The sequence below is a fragment of the Carassius carassius genome, chromosome 9 (assembly GCF_963082965.1).
Source record: "Carassius carassius chromosome 9, fCarCar2.1, whole genome shotgun sequence".
Lineage (NCBI taxonomy): Eukaryota > Metazoa > Chordata > Actinopteri > Cypriniformes > Cyprinidae > Carassius > Carassius carassius.
In genome coordinates this window covers 15,184,296-15,199,470 of record NC_081763.1, presented here as the reverse complement: position 1 = coordinate 15,199,470, position 15,175 = coordinate 15,184,296, and the positions used below count along the sequence as shown (strand labels likewise).

At 38.5% G+C, this 15,175-nt stretch overlaps 1 protein-coding gene across 2 annotated transcripts; it reads right to left on the bottom strand.

Annotated features, from left to right (window-relative positions):
* Positions 1 to 60: 60 nt before the first annotated feature.
* Positions 61 to 14,073, bottom strand: LOC132149054 (sarcoplasmic/endoplasmic reticulum calcium ATPase 1-like). 2 transcript variants are annotated; one of them, XM_059557959.1, is made up of 24 exons: positions 13,941 to 14,073; positions 13,621 to 13,743; positions 13,000 to 13,017; positions 12,697 to 12,779; positions 11,295 to 11,399; positions 10,579 to 10,717; positions 8,840 to 8,920; positions 8,650 to 8,735; positions 8,263 to 8,560; positions 7,955 to 8,121; positions 7,740 to 7,828; positions 7,551 to 7,653; positions 5,724 to 5,855; positions 5,322 to 5,447; positions 5,016 to 5,234; positions 4,827 to 4,938; positions 2,902 to 3,125; positions 2,565 to 2,785; positions 2,279 to 2,481; positions 2,066 to 2,151; positions 1,817 to 1,950; positions 1,608 to 1,725; positions 1,186 to 1,303; positions 61 to 266 (listed from the first exon to the last, which is right to left on the bottom strand). In XM_059557959.1, exons 1-24 carry the CDS (start codon positions 14,068 to 14,070, stop codon positions 229 to 231), a joined length of 3,153 nt encoding a protein of 1,050 aa, XP_059413942.1. In that variant the 5' UTR covers positions 14,071 to 14,073; the 3' UTR covers positions 61 to 228. The 2 variants fall into 2 exon arrangements, with proteins under 2 accessions (XP_059413942.1, XP_059413943.1); XM_059557960.1 differs by having other exon boundaries at positions 13,621 to 14,060.
* Positions 14,074 to 15,175: the final 1,102 nt, after the last annotated feature.

Sequence of the window (15,175 nt, the reverse complement as noted above, 5' to 3'; positions counted from 1 at the left end):
TATATATATATATATATATATATATATATATATATATATATATATATATATATATATTAAATTATATATAGTCTTAATACATATACATAACACAGTTTACTTAAATATTTTTTTTCCTTTCTATAAGGTTTTACATTTCATGGTTGACTTTCACTGGTTCACAGTGGCTTTCTTTTCCACTCCTGACGAACTTAATTTTTCTGCTGTTTTGCTCGTTTCTTCATTTTTTCAGTCCCACTTTTTGGACACTAGATTGTCATCTTTCTCTGTTCGAGAAAATAAATTATGTGGTACAAGATTGCTTAAAGATGGTCCACAAAAAAGTTTAAATAATGTAGGTACACATTGCTTTTAATCACATAACCCTAAATGTATAGTCTTAAAAGTAATCTTTAAATATGGAAATGTTCTTTAACCTAATTGTTTTTTAATGAACAGAATCTACTGTCTCAATTAATCATACAAAAGCACATGTGTGAGTATGAATGTAGCATTAAGACTGCAATTTCTCTGCTGATGATGGTATTAAGATTCTACAGTGGCATCTGCTGCTATATGGAGCATTACTGTACTCTCTGAGGAGCAATCAGCAATTGTTGATGTCAATCAACAAGCCAAAGAATGTAGTTCGTCCATACACAAACAGACACAGGGATGCAGGCAGGCATGGACAGAGAGGATTGTGGGATACCTTGCTTTGTTACAGGAATATGGAGGGGAACAGGATTAGGCTGGAATAAAATAAAGAAGGGTTGACCAGGGGATTGAGTGAGGAGGAAAAGGGTAAAGAAGAGGAGTATTTACACCACCAGAAGAAATGGAGCACGGAGAGGAGGGTTCAAAAAAAAGAGGACAAGAGATAAGTAAAGGAGAATACAATTTTAAAAGGGAAATGAATAAGTCATGATAGGAATTTTTATTTGCTTGTTAAACAGTTAGTCAGGTCTTCATAACATACAGTACAGTAAGTTGTTTAAGTCATTTTAACCAGTATTTAGTTATGTATTTGTATGTTACTTTAAATCTGCTTAGTATGTTTAGAATTTATTTTAAATATCAATATCCAGGATTTTATTTTATTTTTTCATAATCGATTAATCATTTCCAAAAAAAAAAAAAAATATATATATATATATTTTATCGAAATTTGTCAAGATTTACCATTTGCTTTAAATGGTTACTTACGCTCCAAGTAGTTGCGGGCAACAAACTTGAGCAGCTCGTCAATAAGGATGACGGGGAAGGAAAGCTTCAGTACAACGATCCACTGGGTCACGCTGAGATGGGTTAGCTTGAAGATCAACTATTAGAGGGCAAGACAGAGATTAGCAAATAACAGCAGATAATAAAAACCAGCTGGATTGAAACAATGATGTGATTAATTAAAGAATAAGAATATTGCCGCTTTATTTTATAATGGATTTGCAATTGAACGTGACTTGGACATGAGAGAAATGTCTCTTGGCTGGACTTGAATATGGTTTCATAAGGCACCTGGGCACACGTCTTACATCGCCCCCTTGTGGCGGCCCCTTTAGCCTGCATAGTGATATTGCTAAACACATGAACCAAATTCAGCATGCTGGATGGACACAGACAGTACTTACAGGCAGAGGGTCCACATAGATGATCATGAAGTGCAGAGACATGGAGAGACTCATGGCTGCCACCAGCCACAAATTGCTCCATGGAGGCATACGCACCAGAGACTGATTCTCGGATAAGCTGCGAAACCATGCATCATTGTATGTTACAATCAGCATAAAAACATTTATGATCAGCTGCTTTATGATGTTTGGATTTGTTAAGTACTGACCTGTTCAAAGCGTTGCACATCTCAATGGTGACCAGGACAGACAGAGACATTGTCATGGGAGGAGCAGCCTCGAACACCTCACATTCAATGCCAGCAAACTCCTCGTTCTCCGCAGTGCACTGCATGAAGTGGGACTGGGGACAGGGAATAGGTATAGCATTATTATTTTATTGTGAAATGTACACATTTTTACTGTCTTTTATAGTTATCAATTGTTTAATTCTCTGCTAGACAATGCTAGATTCTCACCAGCTGGTAAAAGGAGACCATGGGGCCATCTTCGCAGTAAAGGAACCACCAGCCAGCAGCAGCGACAGTTGCAGCACCAACATAACCTGAGAGAGAGATTGAACAGAACCGTTAATGAAGTCTTGAGATAATCAGGGAAGGCTCAATATCATTGAATACATGGTGAACCTAGAATGGATCAGGGATGAAGCAGAAAAATGAAATGAAGCACACCTCCAATGGCCATGTATCTGAAGAAGAGCCAGCCAGAGATGAGGGGCTCTTTGGGGGACCGGGGAGCCTTGCTCATGATGTCCAAATCCGGGGGGTTGAATCCCAGAGCGGTGGCAGGAAGACCATCAGTCACCAGGTTCACCCACAGAAGCTGAACTGGGATCAGAGCCTCAGGAAGACCAAGAGCAGCAGTCAGGAAGATACTGAAGAAGATGGAGAAAATAAATCAGGTTTAGAGTCAACCTATTCCAGAGGGTAAACGTATAAGAGAGAGATTGTCACTCACCACACAACCTCTCCGACGTTGGAGGAGATGAGGTAGCGGATGAACTGCTTCATGTTGTTGTAAATGGCTCTGCCCTCCTCAACGGCAGACACAATGCTGGAGAAGTTGTCGTCGGCCAGGACCATCTCCGAGGCTGACTTGGCAACAGCAGTGCCAGAGCCCATGGCAATGCCAATCTCTGCCTTCTTCAGGGCAGGAGCATCATTCACACCATCACCAGTCTGGAGAGTGTGTAGAGGAGGTATGGAATTGAAAAAAAAAATGCAAGCATGTTAAATATATTTCTGATCAAGTGACCAAGATACTATTTATGCTTTTGTGACATTCGCTCCCTTACCATGGCAGTGATCTCATCAAAACCCTGAAGGAACTCAACAATCTTGCTCTTGTGGGAGGGCTCAACACGAGCGTAACAGCAGGCCTTACGCACTGCCTCTCTCTGCTGGGCCAGTGGCAGGTCATCAAACTCACGGCCAGTGTAAGCACGGCCTGTCACATCCTCATCATCACCGAAGATGCCAATACGGCGGCAGATAGCCACAGCGGTACCTTTGTTATCACCTGGGAAGGAGATATTATTTTCAGGTTTATTGCAATATATTATTGCAATATATTAAAGCCCATATTTATAATACATTATAAGAGTATTCTTAAAGGGTTACTCCACCCAAAAAAAGAAAATTTTGTCATTAATCACTTACCCCCATGTCGTTCCAAACCGTATAAAAGGTTAGTTCGTCTTTTGAACACAGTTTAAGAAATTTTGGATGAAAACTGGGAGGCTTGTGACTGTCCCATAGACTGCCAAGTAAATAACCGTGTCAAGGTACAGAAAAATATGAAAGACAAGCCAAAAGTATTCTTGTTGCTTCAAAATGTTACAGTTGAACCACTGATGGAGTATTCTGACAATGTCTTTCATACTTTTCTGGAACTTGACACTGTTATTTACTTGGCAGTCTATGGGACAGTCACAGGCCTCCCAGTTTTCATCCAAAATATCTCAAATTGTGTTCCAAAGACAGGCTAAGTTAAGTGATTAATGACAAAATTTTCATTTTAGGGGTGGAGTATCCCTTTAAGGCATTGTAATGAATGTATAATGTATTATAAAAAGCCTTATAATATGTTGTATCATCTCATTAGTAATCATAACAACAGTTTTAGTTAATTATAATATTTACTTATTTGTGGTTATAGCTTTTAAGAGTATGATTATAACAAAATGCATCCACTTAACTTGTGGAATATATTTCCCATAGTTATAATGTATTATAAGTCTCATATCTTGCCACTGTTAACTTGTTACTTCAGCAGACAAAGTTCACTTATAAATAATAACGACGATGACAACAACAATGATATTTTTTTCTTAAACAGCCATAATGAATGTGTAATATGGCACATTTGATTTGAACTATTATTGTAATATCAGTAAAATAGTAAGATACAGTACAGATTTTAAATAATGTCAAGGTATATGACTTATAATTTATCATTAATTAAGTGAACTTAACATGGTGTTTATTCCATGTTATAATCATACTCAAAAAAACTTGCTTATTTGTGGTTATAATTTTTATATGTATTATAATTGCTATGATTATTTATGAGATGAAACAACATATTATAATATATATATATATATATATATATATATATATATATATATATATATATGTCAATAATGCACTACAATATTGCGTTACTAGCTAAAAAGGTAATGACGTTACTTAGTACTTAGTTACTTTTTATGGATAGTAATGCATTACTTTTTAAATGTGAGCATGGCTTGATTGTTTTTAATATATGAAGTTTTATTTACAGCAAATGTAAAGCCCTTTCACACCAAAAAGTGTAATGAATAAACCTCAGGCTGAAGGAAAAGTAAATTCACGTCTGTACAGTAGAACACAGGAGAAGAAGGTTCAACACTTTTCAGCAATAAAAAAAAAAAAAAAAAAAAGAACAATTGTAGCGTTTACTCACTTTACTTGTAACGCGTTACCCCCAACACTGCTTAAGATTACCCTTATGATGTGTTATAAAAATGGGCTTCATTGAAAGTGTTACCATTTTATTTTTTCTGAAATAGATCCAAAAAAAGCAAAAGCTCAATCAATTGTCACAGAGCAACCAAGCAGATTGTCAGCCTGCCCGGAATGCCGCATACACAGGCCAGCAAAGTGATGCAAACAGTGACGTGTTTTGGTGCTGTTTCAACAAATATCGGCACTGATTTAAGGATTGAACATGATTCACCTGTGATCATGATTACACGGATACCAGCAGCCCTGCACAGCTCAATGGATCCAATAACTTCTTTACGAGGAGGATCCAGCATACCAACACAACCTACGAAGGTGAGATCAGTCTGTGAGGAAAGCAAAATTCAGTTATCATGTTAGTTGAAATACAAATGATGTCCCTGTTTCTCTTTCACACAAATACCTCATATTGAGCAAACTTGGTGGCGTCCTCCAAGTTCATTTCCTCCTTTCTCAGAGGGTTGTCACAGGTTGCCAGTGCCAGGCAGCGCAGGGTATCACGGCCAGTTCCCCATTCCTTGATCACAGCCATTATCTTATCCTTAACTGGACCAGTCAGGGGCACACGGGAGGTTCCAACACGCACATAGGCACATCTGTCAATAACACCCTCAGGTGCACCCTGTGACAATAACAATTTTGTGATTAAGATTCGCCTCTGTTTACGGCAATCAATTTTAATAGGTTACTTTTTTAGGATTGGTCTTACCTTGACAAACATCTTGTTTCCAACAGAGGCCTTGGAGGCCTTTGCAGGGGAGCAATAGACAGACATGGACTTCCTGTCACGGGAGAACTCAAGAGTAAATTCCTTCTTCATAAGTTGCTTGATCACCTAGGTAACCAAGAGAAGAAAACTACATTGATATTACGTTTGAATTGGAATTAAATTAAAATTCAATCTTGGAACATGAATTTGACAGTTAACTATAACAACATATCCGACCATGAACTAAGCATGTAGAAACACCACTATCATAGATATCCTTTTGATATTTGAATCATAAATTAGGGCTAAGTTTTTAAACTTAGAATTGCCATAAATTCCAAAGGACACAATACAGATGACCAACATGAGCTTAGAGAGCTCTGAAGAGGTTGAAGTACTTACAGAACAGCATGTGTTGGCTCTCTCCACCTTGGACAGACCACGGACATCAGTGCCGAACACGTTCATCTTTTCAACCAGGCAGCACAAGGCAGTCTCTGTAGCTTCACCCACTTTCTCATAGATTCCTTTAGACTTTAAAACAAGAGAGTGAGAGTTAAAGGGTTAGTTCACCCAAAAATGAAAATGATGTCATTAATGACTCACCCTCATGTCGTTCGAAACCCGTAAGATCTCCGTTCATCTTCGGAACACAGTTTAAGATATTTTAGATTTAGTCCGAGAGCTTTCTGTCCCTCCATTGAAACTGTGTGTACGGTATACTGTCCATTAGTGTTGTCAAAAGACCCGGTACTTCGGTACCAAGTCGGTACTAAAAAAAATTAAAATGTGACTGTACCAGGTTACTTTAAGTACCGGTGGTACAGAGTACCCGCTGAACCCGCTTCTTGACGCATACAGCACTTTGATTTCAGCGAAGCAGAAAACGCGGACGGAATCTCAAAATCCAGTCATGAAAATGAAACTTACATTTTAATATGGACTGTATGGAATTTGTCAAAGTTAGCATAAATTAATCAAATCAAACCTCCATATGGACCAGTATCTGTAAATGTTAAGCTGCAAAAGTTGGTTGAAAAGTTGGAGACGCTGCATGTTCTGCGCGTCTGTGTGAATGAATGAATGGCAAAGACATGCAGGTTTGTTTACTACATAGACTGAAGCGTGTGATGCTTGCAGTAATTTCAGCATCTGCCGTCTCAGTGAGGACATAAATACATAAACAACATCACCAGAACAGTTCTGAGTCACTTCACAAGCATTTTACCATTTCGAGTAAAACCAGTGTCAAAAAAAAAAGGAGCCCGTCAAAATAAAAGTTCATTTTTACATAAAGGCATTGTGCTAGAAATATTACTAGTATTTAGTAGAATGTATGTGATACTGCTACCACTGTTGAAACAATTTATGAAACTTTATTAAAGAAATAAATCACTCAATATTTCTTCCATGTTTTAATTTTAATAGCAAATCCCCTTTATTTACCAAAAAATAAAATGTTTACATTTCATTAATTAGAAGACAGATAAAATTTGGGTGAAACTTATTTACTGTTTTTCATAATTATATTATACATAATTCATAATTATATAAACTTTAAACACAATTGTAAATAAGTATAAAGAATGGCATTGGTTTTATTTTTAGTGATAAATTTTTATTTTTTTAATTAGCATATTAGTACTGAAATTGGTACCGAGAACCGTGGATTTTCACTGGTATCGGTACCGAATACTGAAATTTTGGTACCGTGACAACACTACTGTCCATATCCAGAAAGGTAATAAAAACATCATCAAAGTAGTCCATGTGACATCAGAGGGTCAGTTAGAATTTGTTGAAGCATCGAAAATACCTTTTGGTCCAAAAATAACAAAAATTAAAACTTTATTCACCATTGTCTTCTTTTCCGGGACTGTTGTGAGCGCGTTCACGGCACTGTTGACGTACGACGTTGCTGATGTGTTTTCTGGTGCACCCAATAACAAAGATCACACATCAGCAGCGTCATGAACTACTTTGATGTTTTTATTACCTTTCTGGACATAGACAGTATACCGTACATACATTTTCAATGGAGGGACAGATAGCTGTGGGACTAAATCTAAAATATCTTAAACTGTGTTCTGAAGATGAACAGAGGTCTTACGGGTTTGGAACGACATGAGGGTGAAACATTAATGACATAATTTACATTTTTGGGTGAATTATCCCTTTAAGCTCAGTTGTGGCTTCACAAATGGAAGAATTAATATATTGTTTGTTTACCTCATTGTAGTCCAGAGATGAGTCATTGCACAAGGCACAGATGGTTGCCAGCTCCACAAGGCCGTCATGCTGGCCACACTTGACAGGAAGTCCACCCTTAGTACTGTACGTTAAAGTAAAGAGAATGGTGAGCCTTTCTGTGTGTATCTGTTTGCATGCGAGTCACTTAATAAATATGAAATGACTTACACTTCTCCCTCTGGTGTGTACTTGGATCCAGAAATGTCATACTGGTCAAGAGTCACAGAATCACCGTCCACCTTCTCAATGATGAACATCTAAATACCGAGAGAACAAAGCTTAAACAGTGTGCAAAACATAAGGGTTTTGTGGTTGTAGTGAGAGGATTAGTATATTGGTGCTTGCTTGAGATTGCTTGAAGCAAGACAATGTCTCTTACAAACCTTTGTAACACACATCTGGTTGGTGGTGAGGGTGCCGGTCTTGTCTGAACAAATGACAGATGTGCAGCCCAGAGTCTCTACAGAGGGAAGAGAACGGACAATGGCGTTCTTCTTAGCCATACGGCGGGTTCCCAAAGCCAAGCATGTAGTGATGACAGCAGGCAGACCTATTTGGAAAGAAACCGATGTGTTGGATTACTCCATTTACAAAGTCTGCATTGAAAAGTTGAATCCTGAATCTTGTATGAATTTTACTCCTGATTTACACTGCTGTTCCCTGATTTGTATCATGACTCCTATATTCTCACCTTCGGGGATGGCAGCTACAGCGAGAGCAACAGCGATCTTGAAGTAGTAGACTGCACCGCGGATCCAGGAGCCACCGTGAACAGGGTCGTTGAAGTGGCCAATGTTGATAAGCCAGACAGCCACACAGATGAGGGAGATGACTTTGGAGAGCTGCTCACTGAACTCATCCAACTTCTGCTGCAAGGGGGTCTTCTCCTGCTCAGTGGCAGCCATCTGGTCACGGATTTTACCGATCTCAGTGGAGACGCCGGTGGCAACCACAACTCCGATAGCCTTGCCGGCAGCGATGTTAGTGCCCTGGGAAAATGAGTGGGAGAGAACGTATAGGTGCTAGTGCTGGAGAAAGAAGAGAGGTACAGCAAAAAGCTGAAGAAAGGGAAACTCACAGAGAAAAGCATGTTCTTCTTGTCCTGGTTGACAGCCCTGAGGTCAGGGACAGACTCTGTGTGTTTAATCACACTGACGGACTCACCTGAGGATAAAGTGAGAACAAAGGTGAGAGAAGGATAAAAATATATGCAATGTTTTGTGAATATTGGGAGGTAACTGGACAGATATTGTAAATCGGAGACTAACCAGTGAGGATAGACTGGTCAACACGCAGAGTTGTAGAGCGGATGGCGGTGATTCTGATATCAGCAGGGACTTTGTCACCAACTATACAGGAAAAAGTTGAGAATTAAGAACACACATGTGAAGAACAATTCATACTCAAATCACATAGTACTCATAGTAAGAAGGATACAGAAATACAGTGATGCTTGGGGTTAGGGCAGTGGTTTGGATTAGCCTAAGTAATTAGCCTTAATTACCTTAACTAACCTTAATTAGCCTAAGAACCCTGACCTCTGCCTTTATTTAAGACAAGAAAAAGGCAGCCCAGATTGTCCTTCTAATTTGAGGCCTTTTATTCAGTATTTATTTAGTGATGCACCGATTATGAGGTTTTGTGACCCCCACCTCCTTTTCCTTTTTTACAAGCAAATTGACAATTTTTTTTAAACAAATTTATTTATTGTTTATTTGTTATTTAACAAGCAAACTGGCCTTAAACAAAAATATCTGTAGCCATTGGAAATTAGAGGCAACGACTGCATTTTAATCACAATCCAAACAAAGATGCTACACGCGTTCCATGAGAAGTTTTTGATTTGAATGAATAATTTCAAGATTTAAAGTGAAAACAGAAAAGTCTGACTTTATCTTTGTAAAATTATGTTTCATAAAACATATCTGCATGAATCAAAAACAGCACTTGGGCTGAATGACATGCAGATTCACTCTCTGACAGCAGGTGGCGCTTATGGAACAGCAGCGATACAGCATTTCCTTGGTTCTAGATGTAAACAAACCAGCGCTGCTCTGATAAACACTATACGGACGTAAGAGAAGAAAATACTGTTGAAACTAAATACCTATTGTAATTTTTTTTCTTTTATTACAAAATTGTATTTAAAGCTTCTCTGTTGTATATTATTATTATTATTATTATTATTATTATTATTATTATTATTATTATTATTTCTTCAAGTCCAGGGCTGTCCAGTCCTGCTCCTGGTGGTCCACCTTCTTATCGAGTTTAGCCTCATCCCTACTTAAACCAACATGAACCAGCCAACCAGGGTCTTGAACTATAAAAAAACATCCAAGAAGTTATGTTGAAGCTTCTCTGGAGGAAAAGGGCTCACCAGATTGGCCCCCTGATCTAGTCTAGTCTAAAGATAATGCCGCTGTTAATAATGTTTGCTGATCTATTGGTGAAAGATTAGAGACTCAAAAGGGGGACCTGTTCAAGGGGCAAATGCATAAAAGAGAAGAATGAAAAGGACCAGCTGACCTTCAACACGGTGTAAACAAGTGGCCTAGAGAGAAAAAATGAGTGATGAGGAAGGAACAGGTGGAAGAGGGAAAGAGAAGGGGCAAGGGATTGAAAGAACGCAAGTAGAGGAACAGGTGCTGGGATGTATTTATATACCAGCCTTTTCTTTGCTGCCCATGCTCTCGCCAGTTTTTTTGGCCTTTTCTGATCCCATTACTCTATATTCTTCCTTCCACTGTCACACAATGCCCCCCCCCCCACCCGGAACTGCCTTAAAAGGACGCTCGCACTTTCTCAAGGGCATTAGTCTTTTATAGTCCTGTCCCCTCTGCACATGTGCCTCGTACCTTGACACCACTGTGGTTACACAGTGTAACTGTTTTGTTGAGGGTGTTGCTTACTCTGCATTTCCGTTTTCAGACCATTGCACTCTTCTTGCGTGTTAGAGCATTATGAGATTGTTTTGTGTTAATGATGCTCTGCTCCACTGGTATACCTGACACTTCCACAATGTCTCCAGGAACAATTTCTCTGGCTTTGATCATCTGTACGCTCTTTCTGTCAGCTCGATAGACTTTGCCCATCTCTGGCTCATACTCCTTCAGAGCCTCGATGGCGCTCTCCGCATTGCGCTCCTGTGAAAACAAAGTTCTTGATCAGTTCCTGCTCCCCTTTATATTTTACACCTTGACGACTCTCTTCTTCCAAGGGTGTGCATACTTTCCAAATGACTGTTGTGCCAGGAGCCAAGATAACTACAATTGGTGTCTGCAAAAAAAATATGCTGGAGCTTTTCTTAGTGATACCTTCAATTTAGTCATTTTCAAAAAAAAAAATTGAACCAACTGGGCAAGGGTATTTTACCAGTAGTGGATTTATGAGGTCTGCTTCTCTCAATATACAAACAGTGTAACTGTAAGTGTGGTTCATCACATTACCAGAACATTTTTGTCTTCATTTTTAACAATATATCTACTGTCTTACAATTTAAAACCTTATAAACATGTTTTATCTGAAAGTGTTTTCTTTAATTTCTTTTTATTTAAAAATGTATTTAAAATTGTACATTTCTCTTTTTATTTTAACAATAAGTGGCTCTAAGTTTAACATTTTGTCATATAATTTATTTATTTATTAATTTATTTTGGAGGTTGCCTCTAGTATCCAGATTCTTTTTGGGGCCACTGTTTTAAAATGGATGTGCAGCATCACCTGCCATACTCCAACGACAGCATTAGCAATAAGGATGAGAAGGATGACAAATGGCTCGACGAAGGCAGTGACTGTTTCCTCACCTTCCTCAAACCAAGCCAGTACCTGATGAACGGAGAGAGCAAGAGAGATTGTGAGAGACACATTCAAGATCCATATGGGAGGTATAAAAAAAACAAATTGAATAAATCTATCTTATTAGAGTCTGATTAAAGAGACAGTAGATGTATGTAAAATTGTGCACCAGTTTGGGTGGTTTATGAGAACACAAATTTGTATAATGACATTGGTATGACATAGGTATTACAATGTAAAGGTGGTTTATGGTTTATGAGGACACTTCCTGTGTCCCTGTAATTTAAAAGGCTTAAAAATATACTAAAAGGTGCTTTTTGAAAATCTAAAAATAGGTTTAGGTGTAGGGTTGGTTTAGGGCGATAGAAAATACAGTTTTCACAGTATAAAAATATTATGCCTATGTAGAGTCCCTGTAAACCACCTATACCAATGTGTGTGCGTGTACACTCTGAAAGTTTTGCACAAGTAAGTGCCCCCCCCCCCCCCCCCCCCCACACACCTCATCTGTACATGAAGTTATTGTCGAGTGTGGTGTACAGTTGATCCAGTAATTCTCACGTGTGCACACACATCGCTTGTTTTATGGCATGATGACACCTGCTGTCTGTCTTTCTCTCCTTCACCTTTCCAGTCACTCCACCAATTTGTCTTTCATTCCTTCCATCATTGACCTTTGTGGGTGGATTCAGTTTCTTGTACTGGCTTAAGACCACCTTAAAATAACACTCTTTTCTCTTTCTCTCTCTGTCTTAATCACTCACTCTTGCTCTCTTTTCTTTTTCTCTGTCTATTCTTTCTCTGTCCTTGCTTCTCCTCAAAGCTTCTATCTTGGCCTTCTAAGGCCATAATGGCAGCTGTGATAAGGCTCGACGAAGGCCTGAACAAAACAGCAGAACTAATGCTGTCTGCTTCATTTATTCCAAAACAGATTTGGAAGAAAGAAAAAACTGCAGTTTTATGTGCCGTCACTCATTCATTATCAGAGCGGCAAGTACTCAGATTTCAAAAGTGAGGGCATGTATATATCTGGGACTAAGTAAAGATGCCTAGCACCTCATGCTAGCAGTGTTGTTTCACGTAACTATAAGAGTCCCATAATACCCGGCACATATAAACAGCTGGATTACTGTCTACCCATTATATACTCTAGGCTGAAGGGTTACCATTTGGCTTGATTGACAGGAACGGATGGGAATGTGTCCCTGTCCTTCACATTCACATTATTAATCATTGTCTGCACCTCTAAATGAAACCCAGTCTGTTCATTAAAATGTTACAGCTCAGTGTCTGTAAATTGAATGTTATGTGGTTTCTATTTACTTACAAAAGAGATGCAGGCAGCCAACAGCAGGATCCTGACCAAAAGATCTTCAAACTGCTCAACCACCAGCTCCCAGATGCTCTTACCTGAGAGAGAAGGGTTTTTTTTATATAGTTCAATCAGAAAGTCAATATGACCAAATGGCAAGCACACCAAGCATGGTCTTTGTTTGATTGAAAGGAGAAGTGCATAAATCAAATTGCATGTTTTAAAGCAACTGATCTGCATAAAAAACAGACATGATGTAAATTCTGCATCTAGGTCTTTGTCTTATAAATCTATGATAACAGTAAACTGAGAACTTACCTTCTTCAGCGGGCAGCTCTGTGATTGGTCAGTTTGGTCCAGTATACAGTTTAATGGCAGAGGTGGGTAGAAACAGAACCATTAGAATTAGCCATTAATATCTTTCCCCATCAACAACCACCATAACATAGCATATTAAATGACAGTACAAATCTCCATTCTGAAATTAAGTCTGACCATTTGTCCTTCTGTTTGACCTTCTACTGAAGTCCATGTAGGCTTAAAATGGCCCCTGTTTCAGCTGTGTTTCTTCTTTTTTCCCTCATCTTAATCTTGCAAATGTATGTTATTATACTGCATGGATAAGTGCATCTGTTCAAGTTCTTGAAAATACTTCTGGAGATGTATGGTGTATTTTCAAAATTTGAATGCATTTGAATTGGATTTTTAATAAAAAGTCTTGAGACACTAGAACTCAAACTTTTTTCCTCCATTGTGTCTGTCTATTCTCAACTAATCACAACTAAGCATGTTCTTATTACAAAGTTGGGAATTCTTGCTACCTCCCTTCAAAATGGCCTGTTCTGTTAATTCGCCCCCAAATTTTTTTATTTTTTATTGTAATCAAACATACATAAAATTTTTTGAGATGCCTCCATCATTTGACCATGCTTTCCTCACCGTTGAATCCGTACTTGGCTTGGCTTTTCTTGACCTGATCTGGAGCGAGGCCTGTGGTCTCGCTCACGTCAAAGTAGGCCAGGCATTCTGCTGTATCCTTGGTGTGTGCGTTCTCCATCCTGTCTGCTTCAAAGGGGAGACTTCAAAAAAAAAAAAAAAAAAAAAAACACGAGATGTAGATGACTTGGATTCCTACTCCGATGCAGACAATCCAGTTTTGTAAGTTTTTTTTCACAGGTCACTGAGAAACGAATGAATACCCTAGTTATTTAAATTAAAAAGCAAACAAACAATAAATCTGAGCAAAAGAGAGTACGCACCAACACTTTTTAAAAGTGTGGGATAGGGACGAAACGGATGGCCCCTTGATTCTCTCTCCCCTCTCTCTTTCTCTCTCCTTATCCTCCCTCTGGAGTGCAGGGCTGACAGAAAGTGCAAACTTTCACCCATCTCTGTAGAGTTTTATAAAGACACCAGACAAACCATCTCCCAGGTCACACCCAGAAGAGGCCCCCTATTGGCTGAGATCAAACAAATATGGTGAGAAAGGGGCATGGCCTTGGGAAGAGAGATGGAGCGGTGTGATTGGAGCAATTGGGTGACAACTGCAGTAGGGGTGAGCAGCCTTAAAATAAGGGTTGAAATTGTGGTCTGTTGAGTGATTGCTCAAATGGTTTATGGATGTTGATATACAGTAAGGGATGACCATCGGCTTGGCTGTTTGTGGGGATTAAAAATTTACAGGGCCTTGTTATTATGTGGTAAAGGATTAAAATGTCTGTCTATTCAGTAAGAACTGTAATGTGAAGGTATGTTTGAAAATCAGTGTTGGGGGTAATGCATTACAAGTACAGTAGCATGAGGCTTTTACAGTTGGCAAAAAATAAAACCTTTGGTTATAAGCATGCTCAGCCTAGGTGACAAAAAGTAACGCAAAAGTAATTTAATGCATTACTTTCCATAAAAAGTTATTAAGTAATGCAATTAGTTACTTTTTATGGAGTTACACAATATGGTAATGCATTACTTTTAAAAGTAACTTTCCCCAACACTGTTGAAAATATATGAAGATTGTCTGATCTCCATCGTCAGAGAGGATTAGCACCCAGAGTGAGGCTAAAACAATTCTTCAGACATGGCAATGTGTTGTAAAAGAGGCTGAGGAGGGATTAACTGTAGAAAGAGTGTGTAAAGAGGAAAAGAAAGAGGTGAACAAAGGAGGACTGTTAAGGTAGAAACTAAGACATCATTAGATTCTGAGTGTCTTTTTAAGTTTGTAGGTCTTAGATTGTTTAAAAGAATAGACGGTGATAGATGACTGGTTAAATAATTTTCGTCAAACCATATAAAGGACAAGAAGAAAGCACTGTATGATTTTAGCCCATTTAATGGCCATTATTTCTTTTTCATACATTTTTCAAGCTTACTTAATATTGAATGCAACTCGATGCTTACAGTTAATTACTGTAATGGATATAGGTAAAGTAAAACAATGGATGAAGTAGGGTTTTGCATGTAATATTTATTCTTTTTTACTCTGTATTGTGTAGTCAAG